At 41.8% G+C, this 20,385-nt stretch overlaps 1 protein-coding gene across 2 annotated transcripts in view; it reads right to left on the reverse strand.

Moving 5' to 3' along the window:
- The window catches only part of KIF5B (kinesin family member 5B), a 107,606-nt gene that overhangs the window by 21,727 nt on the left and 65,494 nt on the right, over positions 1–20,385 (reverse strand). The window contains exons 9-15 of one of the 2 annotated variants that reach the window (XM_077491078.1): positions 17,946–18,050; positions 14,504–14,649; positions 11,986–12,134; positions 7,113–7,294; positions 3,180–3,248; positions 2,565–2,771; positions 674–817 (exon numbers count right to left, since the gene is read on the reverse strand). In XM_077491078.1, the coding sequence (XP_077347204.1) occupies positions 674–817; positions 2,565–2,771; positions 3,180–3,248; positions 7,113–7,294; positions 11,986–12,134; positions 14,504–14,649; positions 17,946–18,050 (1,002 nt within the window). Of the gene's footprint in view, positions 1–673; positions 818–2,564; positions 2,772–3,179; positions 3,249–7,112; positions 7,295–11,980; positions 12,135–14,503; positions 14,650–17,945; positions 18,051–20,385 lie in introns of both variants that reach the window. The other variant, XM_077491077.1, reaches the window with a different exon arrangement.

Here is a 20,385-nt window from a genome sequence, read left to right on the forward strand (position 1 = left end):
TATAGCAATGATTGCTGTATAACTGACAATGGTCCCAAAAATGTGTCAAAAAAGTCCGATGTGTCCACCATGTGGCAGTCACAAAAGACGCTGATCGCCGCCATCACTAGTAAAAAATAAAAATAAAAAATTATTAATAAAAATGCCATAAAACTATCCCTATTTTGTAAACGCTATAACTTTTGCGCAAACCAATCAATCGCTTATTGCGAAAAAGGACGTCATTTTTGTTTGGGAGCAACGTCGCACGACCACGCAATTGTCAGTTAAAGCGACGCAGTGCCGAATCGCAAAAAGTGGTCTGGTCTTTGACCAGCAAAATGGTCCGGTCTGTAAGTGGTTAAAACAAAATAAATTGTTCTAACCTGGGGAAAAAAAAAAAAAAGATGGATTTTTCCAGTCAGACTCACATCAACAGAAAATACTTTACAAAGTAATTCAAATATTTTGCCAGTGTATACGAATGGGTACAAGCAAACATTTCTGTATTGTTTATAAAAACATCAGCCCGGTTAATTCCAGATTGACTGTATCACGTGGATCTAAGGAACATTTCCAAATTGAGAAAAGGAGTTAAGCCTCAGGAGGGGCCTGCAGAAAGCATACTGAGAAAAGGGAGGCTTGCATTATTTATCTATACTAAATATATTCATGAAAGAGACAGACCAGTTACCTTGGAATCATTATTTCCTACTGCGATACCAATTTCAGCAAGATCTTTCAGTAAAGAGGTCATCATTTCTGTAGCTCTTTTCTTTTGATGGTTGGTCATTTCTTTAAGTTTTTGGAGTTCAGAGTCTATGCTGCTAAGAATAACCTAAAAATAAAAAACAGAACTACAAAAGGTCAACTTGTGGAGCGATTCTCAGCCTGATCACAAAGCGATAAACAGGAGCTGAGCCAGGAATTGATACATCCAGAGGACACGTCAATGTGCTTAAACAAATACAGATGGCTCAACTGTGGCTCTCTCCATTTTTGTCATTAGAAGCACAGGCTTCCTAGAATCTTAATGCATGCTGGCTTCTTTAGACAAAAAAAGGATATATCATAAAACAGAATGGAGGGCATTATAGTGTATATGTGCACCAAGCTGGTCCCCAACTTGGCTTTTTGTATCCAAGTGTTTAGTGCCACTCATAAGCGCACACTTCTCTAAACTTATAAATAGTAAAGCACTTCGGATTCCCCCGATTCCTTCAACAAATTTGTTTTGCCATTTAGGGGATCTTAGAATTTGTTAAAGCGGTTGTAAAGGCTAACTTTTTTTTTTTTTTTTTTTTTAATTAAAAGAACATATTATACTTACCTACTCTGTACAAAGTATTGCACAGAGTGGCCCCTTACCTCCTCTTACTGGTTTCCGCTTGGGCTGTCTGCTCCACTGCCTGTGCCTCTATAGAAAGTTATGTGCTATAGGGGCATACATATGGGTGTGTTCCTGAGCTGGGCTGTGTCTCCCTAACAGACACACCCTTACAGCACAGTTTGGCTGTGCCCCCAACTCTCTACTCTCAGGATTTGATTGACAGCAGCAGGAGCCATTGGCTCTCGCCGTCAGTGCAGCCTGTGAAAAGAGGGAGAGAGGAGAGAAGAGCTGCAGCCGGGCACAGCGCTGGATCAATACAGGTGTTTGGTGGGGGGTAGGGGCACAGCAAGAACTATTTTTTTTTTACCTTAACGATATATATCTATATCTAGATAGATATATCTCTATATAGATAGATATATCTCTATCTAGATATAGATATAGAGATAGATTTTTTTTTTCCACACAAATAGAGATTTTTTTTGGTGGTAATCAACACTGGGCATGAAAAAAAAAAAAAAACGTTTGGCTATAAAACATTTAAAACAGCCAATGATGTTGATAAAGAAAAAAATCCCAATAATTGTATATGGATTTTGTGTGAAAGTTATAGTGCCTACAAACTATGGTGTATATACATGGGAATTTTTATTTTTTGGTGGCGATCAATGGCTTATAATGACAATTTGACACTTAGAGGAACATAAACATGCCATAAACATCAGTGACATTATTACAGTGATCAGTGCTAAAAATATACACGGTCACTGTACTAATGACACTGGCTGGGAAGCAGTTAAATATGTGCCCACCTATGTGAAATATTTGTAAAGTGTGCTGCTTTTACTAGTTTATCTCTAAGTTTTTGATCCCTGCTCTGGGCTGTGAATGTACATAGCCAATCAGAAGGTCAAAGACGTAAATGTACATAGCCGATCAGCAGGTCCCAGGTGTGAATCACTGACCAGGACTTGCTGACAGGCTACCCCATTGTGTACATTCACAGCAGGAGCCGGGGGGGGTGGACACGCACCCGAAACCCAGAACCTCATCCACAGTACAATGTGGGCGGTCAGTAAGTGGTTAAAAAAATTTCTTCCCTTCGGGATATCCAAGAAAAATAGGAACATGCCCGATTTGTAGACCCTCTATGTAATAAAAATGCCCCCACCTGTTACCTCTTGCATGAATACATACACAATCCTCCTAAACATGTTAAAATTAGCTATGATAAACCAAGAAACCTGAACCTCACCGATTTCTGACTAAGCTCTTCACTAAGAATCTCATATTCTTTAGCTTTGTCTTCTACTTCCTGAGACTTCTGATCGTAGTTGACAGCCAGTTCCTCCAGGGCCTGGAGGACTTCTTTCACTTCCTCTTTGGAGGCATCATTTTCAGCTTGTAGGCGGTTTAATTCAGCCTGCATGTTATCCTGATCCCGCCTTGTGGAGGCCAGTAGCTGAGAGATAAACATACTTTAAAACTAATACATAAACATGGAATATATAGGACATTCACATAGAACACTAGTATGAATTCACATATGTAAGAACAACCTTTCAAGAAAGAAAGGGAGACAGTGCAAAAGATGTACGATGGGACATGGATAGAAGCATTAAAAGGAGAAGTCCAGGATTCCTGTCACTTTACTTTGTTTGAGCCAAGCTGAGGTGGAGATCATGAAAACAGCTGCCGCTTCTCCAGAGGAAGCCTTGTATTCATTGATAAAAATACAAGGCTTTCTCTGAACAGTTGAGAACTACTCAGGCCAACTCACACAGTGCTGCATACTGTAAATGTATAATATAGCACACACAGCCTTCAAATAATGTAGTAATGATCTTAATGTTTCTGTACAAGTGCTTACCTCTTCTTGATCCAACATTTGTTGCTTCAGTTTTTCTACCAATTGACTCTGCTGATTGATCTCTTCATCCTGGAAGGTAAAAAAATAAAAATAAAAAATGTTCAAATGAATGCTGTAGGACAAACACCAAATTTTAAAAACACAGCAGCCAGTAGCTAGAATGTCAACCAACTTGACAATTTCAGTAATCACAACCTATTAGAAGAGGGACCACTGTAGACAGAAGTCCACCTGATTTTCTTGATTAAAGTGGTTGCAACCCACCCAAAAAAAAAAAATTGCTCCTGTCCCTTTAAGCATAATATATAGCATAGTGTTTATGCAGTGTAATTTTTCCCATTCTATGTTGTATAATATCTAGTTTATCTTGCCTTCCCGTTTAAACTGACCATGTTTATTATGGGTGCGGATTCCCAATACCGTGGTCAGTTTACGTGCCTCCATCACCCTGCTCTCTCCTCAGCATCTCTCCTTTCCCCCCTCTGTCATTTCCATAGTCTGTGTGAGCCAATCATCTTCCCGCCCCTCTCCTCTCCTGCCTGTGTAATTCTACTCCCTGCAGCTGCTCCAGTGCTTGTAAAGAAAAATGTATTACTTTGATTCTGTTAACTACATTGTGGGTTTTTCCTAAAATTATAATGCTAAATGCACAGCAGAACCCTGATGTGCAGACACGTGACCTCCATCTGCTGGCTTGCATTCATTGGAGGGGAACCTTAGCCCCCTCCACTGTACTCACATCAGGAAGGGAAGCAGAGGGAGGTCACATGACATCACTGACATCCCAGCAGGGCTCTGCAAAGAAGGCATTTAGCATTATAATTTTAGGAAAACACACACATACACTCTACTGAACAGGGACCTGAAACAGAGAATCAGGGTAATACATGTGGCTTTACAACCACTAAAGTTGGAGTCCTAAAAAAAAAAAAAAAAAAATGGAGAAACAAGGCTCCAACACCTGTCCACAGCTGTGCAAACGTAACATAATATCCAGTTTCTGCAAACCACAAAGCCATGTAACATGACAGAGGCAAGAGATAAAATCTATGTTTATTCCTTGTTACCTTTTGCAAATAGGGCATTATAAATGCAGTTGGTTGTATTTACAATTCACTTTTGAGCTGACAAAAGTTAAAACAAGTCTGTCACCGTAGAAAAAAAAAAAAAAAAAAAAAACAAACAAAACAAAAACAACAACAATGAAACATAGGCACTCTAAGAAGTTTAGGGCCTCCTTCATGTGAGTAACAAGTGCCCTCCTACAAATTTCTGCTTCACGTATACTTCGATACTTGCAGCTGGAATCCTAGGTGTTCTGATAAGTAGCAGCTGCACTATTCTACTGCTGTAAGCATCTAAGTGTCTATCAGTATAGCCAGGGGTTACCAGCTTAACATCACAAAATAATGCAGAACCAAGATATATTAGAGTGTATATGCAATACAATAGTACAATGAACATATCAACTGGGTCACTACAAATTAAAAAAAAAATCCAAATTGTGAAGCCAAAAACTGAATTCTGTGATTCGATTATAAAGGGAAATGTGGATGCCAAACTACTTAATGATAAACCACACAGCACCTCAGTGTGCAACAGAGGGAGGCTTACCAGAATTATATGACCCTTATTGGTCATCCAGCACTTGTGTTTCAGTCCAAGATATCCGGCTTTTCCCAAAACCACGACAAGCAATGGTACTGCTTCATTGTAATCGATGTGTATTTATACTCAGTTGGCCATAGTATCATGAATAAGAAAGACACGCTCTCCATAGTGTAATCCAAATTAAAGCAGCAATTTAATGTGGCAAATGCACTTACAATGAAGAGATGACAACCAGGCACTTCGTATCATATAAAACAGCTCATGTTCCGGAATGCAAGATGGCTGTGGTGTGTGCTCTGTCTCTGCCCTACTAGTGTCGTCAAAGATGACATCACAAGCATGGGATACACACTGCCACTAGTCCCTTTTATACAGACCACAAGTAGGAAAACATCCTAATTAGAGCAGAGTACACAGGGTGGAGATCGATAGTTAACCCTGCATACAAATTGTAGAGCCAAACATTCAGTGTTGTCTCATGAATGATACTATATAAAAGCAAGTGTTGACAACTTCTACAATGCACCATCTTGTGGTCAAGAGTAAAAGCAACAAAACTAGTAGGGCAGAGACGAAACACACGCTTCTACGCATGTGCAATTCAGCCACAGCCACCTTGGTTTATGAAATACGAGTTTATTGTTTACGAATTAAACCTTCTACCCCCCCACTTAGGCCTTAATTTTTTTTTTTTATATATATATATTTTTTTTCTTTTTTTATATATCATTAATATAAATTTCAGATTTGTATATTACGAAGCCTCTTAATGATAGATACCAAACATAAGGAGAGCAGACTGGACTATAGCTACTTAGTGAAGGTCTTATCTACTTATTCCTAGGCTATTTGCCATATAGAAGTTTCTATGGAAATTTATTTCCCATATACTGCTTTTCGTTCATAATAGGTTATCATCGCTCTGGATCGAGCTTAGCTTCTCTTCTTATACAACATTTATAGCTTTCCTTTTCAGGCCTCAAGAGACCACGTATAACCTTATTAAGATTTAGGTAGCTTATTGCTTTTTCTCGTTGGTTCTAGACCATTGACAACATTTTTTACTTAGAGGTTGTACACCTAAAAGAAGTGCATCCTTACATTCCAAGTCTTTCATGCCCTACAATAGTCCCAGATATAAATGTATAAGATACCTTGTATAACTTGTCTTTCACTGATTGATGAATCCTGGTTTATTTATACTTTCTCTCTTTTATGTTATGTATTTGCTTTATACCTATTTTTTTGATGATACATGATGTATTTATCAAAGATTAAAATTCAATAAAAATTATTGAAAGAGAAATACGAGTTTATATGATATAAAGGGCCTGGTTGTCATCTCTTCATTGTAAGGGCATCTACAAATAAAAGATGCTCGCCAATTAAATCAGTTTTTATCGGGATTATACAATAGAGAGCGTGCCTTTCTTTTCATGATACTATGTTCAATTGAGTATATATATTCACAACGATTACAGCGCAGCAGTACCATTGTTTGATGCGATTTTGAAGAAAGCTGGTTTACTTGGATTAATACACAAGTGCTGGTTGACCACTTTTATTGGGGGTCACACAGCACTGAGGTGCTGTGTGGTTTATCATGAGGTTTAGTGGTGTTTGGTATCTAAATCTCATTTCCCTCAAAAATCGAACAAACATGGAATGGAGTTTTTGGCTTCAAATTTGGATTTCTTGTTTTTATTTTTAATTTGAGATGACAATTGTTTTAAAAACTGTACATTTTATTTATCTTAGTGCTGCTCTATTGTTTTGTGAGGTTTATGCTATGTATTATGGTATTGTGCCAGATGCTCTCTTTTTAACATCCAATAGAGCCCTCAATGCGTTTTTTTTTTTTTTTTTTTTTTTTTAGTTCTAATTAGTAGTTACCTGCTATTAGAAACAGATGGCTCCTCTAAAACGCAGAGAGATTTCCATCAGTAACAGACTTCTGTTCTTAATCACAGGTAACCACTGGATGCACAGTTGTACAGGCAGAGCAGCCGCTTGAACAGCTAGGACCCCAGCCGCAAGCATCTACAGTATACTTGCCACGAAAATCCATAGAAGGGCAATTTTTACCTGTGTGAACAAGGTTTAATACTTGCATTCCCAAAGGGCAGCAAATGATATTAGTTCTTTTGAAGAGATACAGGTGTTGCTCCTAGCCAACACTTCCGACTTTTTTAGATGCCTCCAGCTGGGCCCTGTGGCTACTGCTGATGTCTACATCACTACTGTGTGTAAACAACTCAGATACTGATTCGTGCCACATTCTTTATGTTAAAACATATTATAAATGTACAGAATAAAGTTTACCTTGTCATCCAGCTGTTTATACAGTTTAGCAACTTCATCCTCACCGTGTCTTCTATCAGCATCAGTGAAATTAGCAGTAAGTGTCACAGCTGGTTTATCATTGGCTACCACATTGTCCACAACAAATGCATCCAGATTGGCCTTCTCCTTGTCAAACTGCTCATCAACAGGCACCGTCTCACCTGCAGGACACAGAATGAAATTATACTTTAGCACACCATCCTTCAATCAATATCAGTTTGCAAATCTAAAATGTCATTTTCTGTAAATTACCATTATATTGTGCTACATGTAGCCTTCCACTTGCAAGGAGCAAAGCCATTTATAATGATTACTAGCACATGAACAAAACATCCGTTTTCCGAATCTGAGCAATCGCCTTTTAGTAGACTTGGACTGCTCTCACCACATCAAGAGAATGCAGTGATTTTTCTTCCAAAGAACAGGGTTCTGGAAAAATGAAGGTAGGACAATATCCCGATTTAGATAAAAACCTGATACTACCTTTGTTAAAAAGTTAGGATGAGTACGCAATACCACCTTATCCTTGTGAATAAAATATGTCTCAATTCTGATACCCTTCTTGCAGCAGATATGGTTACCAGAAAAAAAAAAAATGTTTCCTTGCCAAAAAAAGACCAAGGGAATATGTCGTATTGGGCAAAAAAAGGCTAAAAAAAGGCTAATGCAGACAAAACTAAACTAAATTCAAGTCCCAAGGGTTACCCAACCAGAGATTAAGCTGTGTTATCCCCTGAATAAAGCTACGAACCAAAGAATGTGACGTAAGTGGTCATTGAAATAATACCAATAAGGCTGAGACCAGTCCTTAAGGCCAGCTTTATTTCTCACCCCATCTGCAGAAAGTCAAGTCTTTGACCTATTTCCTGGGGTGCAACCCCTGGCTTCACAGCAGGAGACATACGTTTCCCAGGCTCCATAATATAAAATTATGGAGGCCGGCTCCCTTGCAATAACCAAGGTAGAAACTACTGAACCTGACAACCCACGATTCTTCAGAGTGTGGGTCTAAATAGCCAAACAGTTAAATTTAGCGTTTGTAAAGTAGGATGGAACACTGGACCTTGCAAGAGAAGGTCTGGCCGTGATGGTAGGGTCCATTGGGTCCCCTACTGCCATCTTTACAATCTCTGCATACCAAGCTTACCTGGGCCCAGCTGGGGACCACAAGAATAAACGACTTCCCTTCCTGCTTGGTCCTGCAAAGTCGTGGATACAGGCAGAATAGGAGGGAATGCATAAATCAGTGAGAACCAATTCTACGAGAATAGCAAGGCATCTGTTCCGCATGCTAGCGGATCCTTTGTTCGACACAAAGTTGAGGATTTCTTTTGTTGAACCCGGATGCAAACAAATCGATATCTGAGATTCCCCGTCTTTGACAGGAAGATAGAAGGGTGAAGGAACCACTCTCCTTTGAACTGCTGGTGACTCAAGTGATCCACCTGCCAACCTACTATTCCTAGAATGAAGACTGTCGATAGGCAAAGTACATTGTTTTCTGCCCAAGATAGGACATAATTCACCTTTCTCTGGGCCGCACAACTTCCCTTGGTGATTAATATAGGCCACTTCTCTTGGAAAGTTGCCTCTTCCAGGACTGTTTTCCAACCTAAACAAAAAAGGTTGGCATAGGTTGTTACCCTTGCAAATTTTTGGATATTAATCAAACTGAGGCTCATGCGCACCCAGCCTACAGCACCTGGCATCTCCAGGTGGTCTCTCATCCAGGTACTAACCAGGCCTGACCCTGCATCCCCCAAGATCAGACGAAATCGGCAAAATCAGGGTAATGAGGCTGTAGGCTTTGGACACATTGGGAATGTAGAACTTGAACCCTTTGTTTCACGCCGATCGGATACTGTTTTGCAGCAGTCTCGAATGAAACTGAGCATAAGGAACAGACTCGAACGAATCCACCATCTTTCCCAACAACCTCAGGCAAAGTTGAATAAAAGAAATTGATCTTGCTTTGACCACCTAAATCAGATCCTTTATGGCGCTGATCTTTGCCTGGGGTAAGAATACCCTCTTCTGGGTGTACTTATGATCAGACCCATTTTAGCCTTCTTCATAGTTTTAAAGAAGATTTCTCCTAGGTTGAGAATCCGACCTAGATATTCCAGGTAGATAAAATGTGGTGACCACACTTTGGTCTAAGCGGGCTACCGACTGGTCCATCAAGAACAAATCGACTAGGTAAACCATAAACGTTATACCTTGGGCCCTTAATCTGGCTAGAAGGGCCAGAACCTTCGTAAACACTTAAGGTGCAGTAGCTGGAACAGAAAGCAGAGCTACACACTGAAAATTAATTTTCCAGCTTGAAAAGTATACATTTACTAGTGAGTGAGGAAACAGGCATTCGGAGAAATGCATCTTTCACGTCAGTTGACACCAGAAGTTCTCCTCCCTTTAGGATGGAGATAACGGATTGGATGGACTATGTAAAAAAAAAAAGAGGATATATTCAGGAATTGAATTTAGATTTTTGAGATCCAGAATGTCTATTTGGATTTAACCAAACGCCAGGCTCTGCTCTTACATGGGGGCCACCATGATCACTTTTTGGAAAAAGATGGTTCAATGCTTGAGAGAAAGACTTATTTTTTTCTGGATCCTTAAGAACGTTTGATCTGAACACGAGGAGACGGGATCTCTAGGAACCTCCAGTCTGTACCTTGGAGCTATTGAGGAAGTCCCCCATTCGTCTTGACACTCTTCCCGCCAGATCCTTGAGAACTGCAGAAGAATTCCCCCTATTGAGCGAGCGGGGAGACCTCCTCATAAGGAGGCTTCAGTAACTTGTAGGATTCCTGCCCCAAGACCTCTTTTGACCCTGGGGGATAAACCTAAGGATTGCCTTTGAACCCGATTGTGGAAGCCATCATGACTGCCTGGAGGCTGATGCCCCTGGCACAGAAGGAGCTTTAACGAAAAAAAATTTTTCTCCTTTACTTAAAAAGTCAAACAAGGGGTACTTTTTCACTAGAAATTATTTGGCTGTACTATCCAAAATATCCCCAGATAACTGTTGCACTGCAAAAAGGAAGACTAGCCAGGAGCTTCCTGTATGGCGCTTAGCGAATGGGTGCAAGGCCTAAAGGATAGAATCTGTCATAGCAACTATTGCAAACACAAAGCTGCCTCCTGGGCCTGCCGAGCAGGACCTTGAACACCTGTTTAAACTGGCCTCTCAACGATTAACCAATTACTGTCAGCACAGGCTGAGACAATCTGCCAGAGAAAAATATTGTGTTTTTTTTATAGGAATTACAACTTTTTATCCATTGGATCCCTAAGTATTTGAGAATTGTCTGCCGGACAAGTCAAACTTATTCACAGAGAATATAGCAATGTTAATTGCTGGTATACTCTACTTAGTGAATTTTCTTCACCATAGGATAACGTTTGAAAACTTTTTAGAAAGGAAAATAATGTTTATCTGGATGATCCTACATATACAAAAAACTTTTCCAACAAAGAATGGACAGGAAAAAGCATACACAGCTTAAGGAGGCTTAGCGAAACCAAACACTCAGTTAAAGGTACCTAAATGTGGAGCGGATCATTCAGCAAGAAATTGTACCATCAATCTTACAGATTGTGAAAGCTGACTCTCCCACATTTGACACCTCAGAAGAGGAGTCATCAGCACCACGGCACGAGGGAATTCGTTTTCTCCTGCCCCGTGTTCCTCAGTTTGAGGGTCCCAACATAATCTGTTGCATCTTGACCACACTGGGATGCGATTAAAGTTGCTAAACTTTTTTTTTTTAATTTTTTTTAAACCTACCATTCGTAAAATGAACAGGGGCTGGAGTGTTAAAAACAGTTGCAAACATTTCATGGCCCCCATGCTCACTCTGACCAGCCAACCTCTCTCAGGTGAGGATGCCATTTATGGAATAGGCTTTACAGAGCTTGAGGGGGACTCCTTTAGCTTTTTTTGGGGGGTTTTTCAACCCCCCCTTCTGACCATAGCCCGATGCACAAAGCAGATGTACCAACAGAAGAAATAGCCTTCGCCCCCCATCCATCTTTTTTTTTTGTTTAAATAGCTTTTCCCACGTGAGCGTGGGCTTCTGATCCTATGGGATCACTCAGAGGAGGAAAAAATGGCGAGGAGAGAGCCTGGAAGCCGCCGAGCAGTGCTGCGTGCCGGTGTTTTGTTTTTTCCCCTCCCAACGCTCTTCCTCATGAAGAGGAGGATACAGCAGAGGTGATCGTGATCTTTTGAGCAAAGCATGAGAAGGTATGTGCTCTATACAGACCCCAGTGGTGACACATAGGCATGACAACATTTACTAATTTAAAGGACACATTCATAAGAACATTCCAAAATTTCTTAGAAAATTCCACTTTTCTTTCCTGCCGCAGGGTTTTCTGTGGTAAAACCAACAGATCCAATCTAAAAAGAGAAGCATTTAAAAAGACAAAACCTTGTTTCTTCGGACACGAGGGCCGGGTACCATTCTTTTTGGCCTAAAAGACACCTTGAATGTATCCGGATGCATAGCTAGCCCCAGCAAGGATTGCTGCAGTGGAGCTCAGCACATCTTCACTCGTGACCAACACCTTAGACACTGGCAAAAATACGGAGATACTCCCAGTAGTGAGAGGGGTTATATAGGGAGGCAACTTCCTGTTTAGGGTGTGCCAGTGTCCAGCACCTGAAGGTGGACGATAACCTACATAGTAGTTACTATGGCTCTGTGTCCCGTGATGTACAATTAAATACAGACTTTAGAAAACCCCCTCCCTTTAGAAGCATTTAGACAGTACTAAAGCTTAGAGATGCAAGTTCATCACTAAAGCCCTCTCATAAATCCAGTACTATGCTTGACCTCACCTTTACGCCAGCGAGCAAGCTCGTTTTCCAGGAACTGCACTGTAGCTCGCAATGTCTTTGTCTTCTCCTTTTCCTTTTCATATTTTTTCTTCCACTGCTCAGCTGTGAGCTCAACATTAACACACACAGTATTTTTAATGGTCTTCGCTCTAATGAAAGTAAAACAAAAAGCTGTTACTCTTCTCAACTTAGTGCTAGAACAAAGATGTAACTGTGTAAGTAAATGGCATTTATGCAGTGAAGGGGTTGTATACCCTTGTGTCTTTTCACCTTAATGCATCGTAAGTCAGCCCGAGTCCGGCAATCTGTGTCTAGGGATGCAAATGCTAGACTAGGGAGCGTACCTGCACAGTAATCCCAAAGAGTGCTTCTCCTAGGGGGTTTCCTGATGCAGGAAGGAGCTACGAGCGCCATGAGGGGACCCCAGAAGACGTCTATTGGGGCCACCCTGCAAAGGCTTGGCTTGGCATGGAGACAAGTGAGGGGAAGATGGCCCCCATCCATCTCCATACCACTGTAGGGCAGAAGCGACATCAAAAGGTCACTTCCGCCCTTAGCTCTTAAAAAGGGAATTTTTTTTTCCCAAATTGCAATAAATTATTAATTTTATGTATTTTAGTGTAAATGAGATCTGATGTATTTTTGACTCCAGATATTAAGAGGTCCTGTCATGCTTTTTTTTCTATTACAAGGGATGTTTACATTAATAGGAATAAAAGTGACAAAAAAAAAAAGGAACAGTATAAAATAAAAAATAAAATTTCCATTCCACTGAGCTCATGTGCAGAAGCAAACTCATACGTGAGCAGCGCCCACATATGAAAACTGTGTTCAAACCATATATGCCATATATGTAAGGTATCGCCGCGTTTGGTAGAGCGAAAGCAATAATTCTAGCCCTAAACATCCTCTGTCACTTAAAACATGTAACCTGTAGAAATTTTTAAACTTCGCCTATGAAGATTTTTAAGGGTAAAAGTTTGTCGCCATTCCACAAGCGGGCGCAATTTTGAAGCGTGACATGTTGGGTATTAATTTACTTAGCGTAACATTATCTTTCACAATATAAAAAAAAAATTGGGCTAACTTTACTGTCATCTTTTTTTAACTTAAAAAGGGGATTTTTTCCCCAAAAAATGCACTTTTAAGACCGCTGCGCAAATACAGTGTGACAGAAAGTATTGCAACGACCGCCATTTTATTCTCTAGGGCAGTGATGGCGAACCTTGGCACCCTAGATGTTTTGGAACTACATTTCCCATGATGCTCCACTACAATGCAGAGTGCATGAGCATCATGGGAAATGTAGTTCCAAAACATCTGGAGTGCCAAGGTTCGCCATCACTGCTCTAGGGTGTTAGAAAAAAATATATAGAATGTTTGGGGGGTTTTATGTAACTTTCTACCAAAAACAACTGTTTTTAACTTGTAAATCTCAAAAAGAGGCTCGGTCCTTACATGGTTAAAAAAAAAAAAAAAAAAAAAAAAAGGTTTACAACTCCTTTAATACCAAAAGGCAAACAGTTGATAATGTCCTGCCCATTCATAAAGGTTTAAGCCAATTAAAAATGAGCTATGAAGACCTAAAAGGGAAACCTAAATCTGGAAGATCAACAAAAAGAAAAGGACTAGACAAAGGGCAGCAAAGGACTAGTCATCAGTTTTACCTGTGTTCTCCTTGCAGATAATCTTTTCCCCATTAGAGACTTACCATTCTTTGTTTTACAAAGTTTCTCTGAGGCAGTCATGTAGGTGAAAACAGGGATTTACCTTCTCATTTCATAGCCATTAGTAAAGAGAACAGTAAGCAACACAGTAGCGACATCAAACCCAATTCCCAACCTCTTGAGACAGAGTGCCTCAGATCTTACATTGCAGACATACATCTACGGAGGCTGAAGGCACATCCAAATACCAGGAAGCACACTGCTACTGGTATCTTTCAGGATGAATTTCATACAAAAAAGTTCAAATCTTTCTTGGGTATTGCTTAGGCACAATTAACAGTTCTTTACTTTTTGAGTTCAGTTCCATTTTAAGAAATTGAAACCAACCCTGAACGTATTCAGCTGGTAATACAATGTGCTCTATAGGATGCTTACTCAACATATTACAGCTCTCTCTCTCTCTCTCAAAAAAAAAAAAAAAAAAAGCCAGATTGAGGCCAAGGTAATAAAAAAATAAAAAATAAAAAATGTGCAGAAATTCAGTTTAGCGACCCAATTTGGCATGCAGGAATAAAAATGGCTCTAGGTTTGTGTCTATGTCACTCTTCTATCATGGTTTCTTCCATCTCCTTGTTAACAGAGCAATTTAAATACTTGCATGCCAGTTCTTACATTTTAAATAGACAGATTAAACAAATTACCAAAATCACCCCAATGAAATAGATTTTAACTTTTTAAATTAACATTGCAGAATCACAATCTGCTTAGATATTAATTAGCAAGAGCAATTTTTGTTTTGTGGGGGGGTGGTGGTGGGTGTTAAGTTGCACATCATGCACAGCGTTTCTCACCTTTGACCAAACATTAGAGTAGTCTTCGTTTCAGACTCATTGTAGGAGGATGGGGAGCAGCAAATTACAATAGTGGTTCGACAATTGCCTCCTAGGGAGTCTTGAAGGATTCTAGTCATTTTACTATCTCGATATGGAATATAGACCTGTATTGGGACATAATGTCATATGAAGCAAGCTGAAACATTCAAACTTAAATTTATGACTGCTGTTTCATTCAAACAAAATAAAAATAGGCTAGGAATTCTTACTAGAAGCAGGGCCAGATATAATTGTTTAGCAGAGGATGTAAATGACCTTATTTACAATGCTCAGCCAATGAAACAAGTTGTGAAATGTATTAAATGTATTTATATTCCTTGGCAAAATATTCTTTTTAAATCTCCCTCCTGAATGAATTATATATACACATACTTTTATTTTAGTTTTATTTTATGCATGTGCAAAGTTCCCTTTAACGAAGGACTCCATGTAAACACACACATATATATCTTGTATAAACAAACAGTGTAAATTTTCTGTCCCCTCAAAATAACAGCACACACAGCAATTAATGTCTAAACCGCTGACAACAAAAAAGTGTGTACACCCCTAAGTGAAAATGTCCATATTGGGGCCAATTACGCATTTTCCCTTTTTGGTGTCATGTGAATAGTTAGTGTTACAAGGTCTCAGGTGTGAATGGGGAGCAAGTTTGTTACATTTGGCGTTATCGTTATCTCACTCGCTCATACTAGTCACTGGAAGTTCAATATGGCACTTCATGCCAAAGAACTCTGAGGATCTGAAAAAAAGAATTGTTGCTCTACATCAAGATGGCCTAGGCTATAAGATTGCCAAGACCCTCAAACTGAGCTGCAGCATGTTGGCAAAGACCATACAGTGGTTTAACAGGTCAGGTTCCACTCTGAACAGGCCTCGCCACGGTCGACCAAAGAAGTTGAGTGCACATGCTCAGCGTCAATTTCAGAGGTTGACTTTGGGAAATAGATGTATGAGTGCTGCCAGCATTGTTGCAGAGGTTGAAGGGGTGTGGGAAGGGGGGGGGTCAGCCTGTCAGTGCTTAGACCATAAGCCGCACACTGCATCAAATTGGTCTGCATGGCTGTCATCCCAGAAGGAAGCCCCTTATAAAGATGATGCACAGGAAAGCCCGCAAACAGTTTGCTGAAGACAAGCAGACTAAGAACATGGATTACTGGAACCATGTCCTGTGGTCTGAGACCAAGATAAACTTATTTGGTTCAGATGGTGTCAAGCTTGTGTGGCGGCAACCAGGTGAGGAGTGCAAAGACAAGTGTGTCTTGCCTACAGTGAAGCATGGTGGTGGGAGTGTCATGGTCTGGGGCTGCATGAGTGCTGCCGGCATTAGGAAGCTACAATTCATTGAGGGAACCATGAATGCCAACATGTACTGTGACATACTGAAGCAGAGCAGGATCCCCTGCCTTCGGAAAGTGGCCCGCAGGGCAGTATTCCAACATGACGACCCCAAACACACCTCCAAGACGACCACTGCCATGCTAAAGATGCTGAGGGTAAAGGTGATGGACTGGCCAAGCACGTCTCTAAACCCAAACCCTATTGAACTTCTGTGGGGCATCCTCAAATGGAAGGTGGAAGAATAGCAAGACATCCAACATCCACCAGCTCTGTGATGTCGTCATGGTGGAGTGGAAGAGGACTCCAGTGGCAACATATGAAGCGCTAGTGAACTCCATGCCCAAGAGGGTTAAGAGACAGTGCTGGAAAATAATGGTGGCCACACAAAATAGAGACTTTGGGCCCAATTTGGACACTTTCACTTAGAGGTGTATTCACTTTTGTAGCCAGAGGTTTAGACATTAGGGGACAGCAAGTTTACACTGTTCTACAAGCAGTACATTCACTACTTTACAATGTAGCAAAGTGTAATTTCTTCATGGTTGTCACATGAAAAGATATAAGAAGATATTTACAAAAATGTGAGGGTATACTAATTTTTGGGAGATACTGTGTATATTGATCCAGGGAGTTTAAAGTTAAATCAAAGCTGCACTCAGACTCCAAAGTCACACTCTAGCCTTAGGCTACATTTCCACTAGCGCGACTCAAACTGCAATTTAGGCTGCGACTTTGAGTGCAGATTTGATCCAACTTTACACTCTCGATTAAAGTCACATCAAAGTAGTGCAGGCCCCTTTTCAAAGTTGCATTGATAGGAAAGTTTGTCATTGAAATCAATGGGTTGTGACTTGTACACAAAGTCGGATGACAAGTTGCACTAGTGAAAATGGAGCCTTAAACTTATTACTCACATATAATGAGCAATAAAAATAGATCTGTATCCTTCCAAACATGTGTCCTTTGTACCTTATTTCTTTCATATTTCTTCTCCAGCTCCCTCCACAGTAGCTGAGCGTATGCACACAGTGCCATTCAGAAACAAACACGTGGTTCTACACTGTAGAAAATCTGCAGCATGTTGTACTGTAATCGATCTTATAGTTTATAACAAATATGCCCAAAGCCTGTCCTCTCTCTTGATCATGAAGGATAGGAGGGGTGGGGGTGGGCAGGTCTAGGCATGCCTGTCTAAGAATGATGACAACCTTTTCAGGAAGTGAAAGACAGCTTAGCAAATTCAGATTGTGGTGTCCGTTTAGGAAACTGTGATCCAGAGGATCGCCACTGATCACAGTCCATAAACGGTTTATGAAACAGATAATAGGGGGAGAACATGTCTCCTGACGATCTCTGCACACTGAAAATCCTCATTGCTGGACACAAACAGCCCGTTTCTGTGTCAGAATTCACCCTCCCCGATTCACCAGCTCAGAGGTGGAGAATAGGGGTAGACAGACAGAATCCTGGGGGAACTGAGGGGGAAGTAGTATGATTAACTTTCTTCTTCCTAGATCAGACCACCCCCCTACCAAGACAGTAACCATACCTCCTGTCAATAAATATATATATCTCCACTATTTTAATTAGCAGTAACCATGCTGTCTGTGTATTGAGCAGTGATAGTTTATCACTGCTTAATAAACTGGCATCTCAGTGTTTCAGTGAATTTCTGGTACTGTAATCTCAAAAAGTCTCACAAGATTCCAGTATCAGGGGCCATTCTCCACTGTTTGTAGATCATTTCGCTTCTCCTTTTGGAGCCGTGATCTACAAAGCTTCATAAACTGGCACACAGAGGAGAACGATCTCCTCTGAGAATACTGGAGAATGAAGCATTGACATTTTTTTCACTGCTTTTCATAAACGAACACCAAAGAGATAGCGTTGTCAGTGAACAGGAAGAAACCGATTGTTTAGCTTGGAAAGTCTTCTCCAAGCCAGACAATCAGCTAGCCAGAAAATGAATAATATCAAAGATAAAGATATTTAACATACTATTAATAGGAAAAATTTAATTTTTGACTGGACCTCCACTTTAAGTGTGCTGACAACTTACACTGCCTTCAGCCAGGGCAGAGATGACATTTCCAAGTGCCGACAAAGATTTGTTGATGTTTTTAGCCTCATCGAGCACAGCACCTTCAGCTCCAGTTTTGCTAACCTAAAAACATTAGAAAGAAATATGGTTTGAAATGAAGAGCAAAAGCTTTGTGTTAAAGAAAAAGTACAGGAGCTACATTAAGAAATAAGGATTCACACACAATTGAACACAAAAAGTAAGGGTTTTAAAGTACTTCCAACTTATCTGTTGCATGTTCTCAATCTCAGAAAGCATACCTTTCTTCAGCAAAGCACATAGCATAGCCGGTTAACCCCTAGCAACCAATCACAAAGCACCTTTCACTATTAAACTTAATACAAATTCCATTGTGTGAGCATTTTGGCCATCTGCCGCTAAGACATTTTGTTTTTTTAACTTCGTATGAAAGTTCCCTTAAAGCCTAAATTCTAAAGTATCTGCAAATCACGCTCATACTCTTCAGGCATCATCTATCTCCTATACTTTACTACTGTCTCTGAGGAAACCTTCGGTAACTATCAAGTGAGTTACAGTCCGTTCACACAGGGGCAACTCAGGATCCGACATAAGGTCGCCCCTAGTCGCGCTACATGTAAAAATCAATGTAAGTGAATGAGAGCCGTCTTAATGCACATTACTGAAGCCGCTCCGACTTCAGAAAAGGTTCCTGTACTACTTCTATCCGACTTCTATGCGACTGGTACCCATTGATTTCAATGGAAGTCGACTCAAAGTCGGACCTCAGTCTATATTAAGGCGACTCACAGAATAATCAGCTCTCGAGAGGAAACTATACGCCAAATTAAAAAAAGGCATTGGTTCTCCCTCCAGGAGCATACCAGGCCCTTAGGTCTGGTAGGGATTTAAAAAAACACGGCGTGGGGGTCCCCCCCAAGGGTCCATACCAGACCCTTATCCAAGCACGGAGCCTGGCTGGTCAGGAAGGGGGTGGGGACGAGCGCCCCCCCCCCCCTCCTGGACCGTACCAGGCCGCGTGCCCTCAACACGGGAGGGTTGGCGCTTTGGGGAAGGGGGGCGCCCTGCGGCCCCCCCCACCCCAAAGCACCTTGTCCCCATGTTGATGAGGACAAGGGCCTCTTCCCGACAACCCTGGCTGTTGGTTGTTTGGGTCTGCGGGCGGGGGGCTTATCGGAATCTGGGAGCCCCCTTTAATAAGGGGGCCCCCAGATCCCGGCCCCACACCCTGTGAATGATTAAGGGGTACATTTCCCCATTCACCTGGGGAAAAAAGTGTCAATAAAAAACACAAGTTTTAAAAGTAATTAATCAGCACCAGGGGTCTTCTTCCGACGTCGGGGGTCTTCTGTCAACTTCTCCGCTCTGTTCGGCCTCTTCTCCCGCGCTCCTCCGCTGTCTTCTAGGAACTCTTACTAGCGGAGGAGCCCGGTCTCCTCTGTCCTCCTTCCTTCCCTCTTCCGATGTTGACACGGCGCTGTCTTCCGCTGCACTAGCGTGCGCGACGACTTGTATAGGTATAGGGCATGGTCACCGGGTGAGGTCACTGTGACCCGGCCCCTTTATGATATCACGTCTTGGGGCACGACGTCATAAAGGGGCGGGGTCACCATGTGACATCACCCGGTGACCATGCCCTATAACTGTATAAGTCGCCGTACACGTTGCACAAGCCATTACAGCGAAAGACAGCGCCGTGTCAACATCGCAAGGAGAGAGAAGAGGGAAGAAAGAAGAACGGAGGAGACCGGGCTCCTCCGCTAGTAAAAGAGCTCCAAGAAGACAGCGGAGGAGCCCGGGAGAAGAGGCCGAACAGAGCGGAGAAGTCGTCAGAAGACCCCTGACGTCGGAGGGAGACCCCCGGAGCTGATTAATTACTTTTAAAACTTGTGTTGTGTTTATTGACATTTTCCCCAGGTGAATGGGTAGGGGTACGATGTACCCCTTACTCATTCACATAGGGTGGGGGGCCGGGATCTGGGGGCCCCCTTATTAAAGGGGGCTCCCGGATTCAGATAAGCCCCCTGCCTGCAGACCCCGACAACCAACGGCCAGGGTTGTTGGGAAGAGGTCCTTGTCCTCAACATAGGGACAAGGTGCTTTGGGGTGGGGGGGGGGGCCGCAGGGTGCCCCCCTTCCCCAAAGCACCAACCCCCCCATGTTGAGGCCACGCAGCCTGGTACGGTCCAGGAGGGGGGGGGGGGGCGCTCGCTAGTACCCACCCCCTTCCTGACTGGTCAGGCTTCGTGCTCGGATAAGGGTCTGGTATGGACCTTGGGGGTACCCCCTTAAAATCCATACCAGACCTAAGGGCCTGGTATGCTCCCAGAGGGGGAACCCCAAGTTGTGTTGACAAGTCGTGTCCAAGTTGCCTACAAAAGTCGTGTTGCCCCTGTGTGAACCGGCTCGTAGGGGCTGCGCTGGATCCAAACTAGCAGGT

Source organism: Lithobates pipiens, unplaced genomic scaffold, assembly GCF_037356315.1.
Source record: "Lithobates pipiens isolate NorthernLeopardFrog02 unplaced genomic scaffold, aLitPip1_a1.2 Scaffold_19, whole genome shotgun sequence".
Taxonomy (NCBI): Eukaryota; Metazoa; Chordata; class Amphibia; order Anura; family Ranidae; genus Lithobates; species Lithobates pipiens.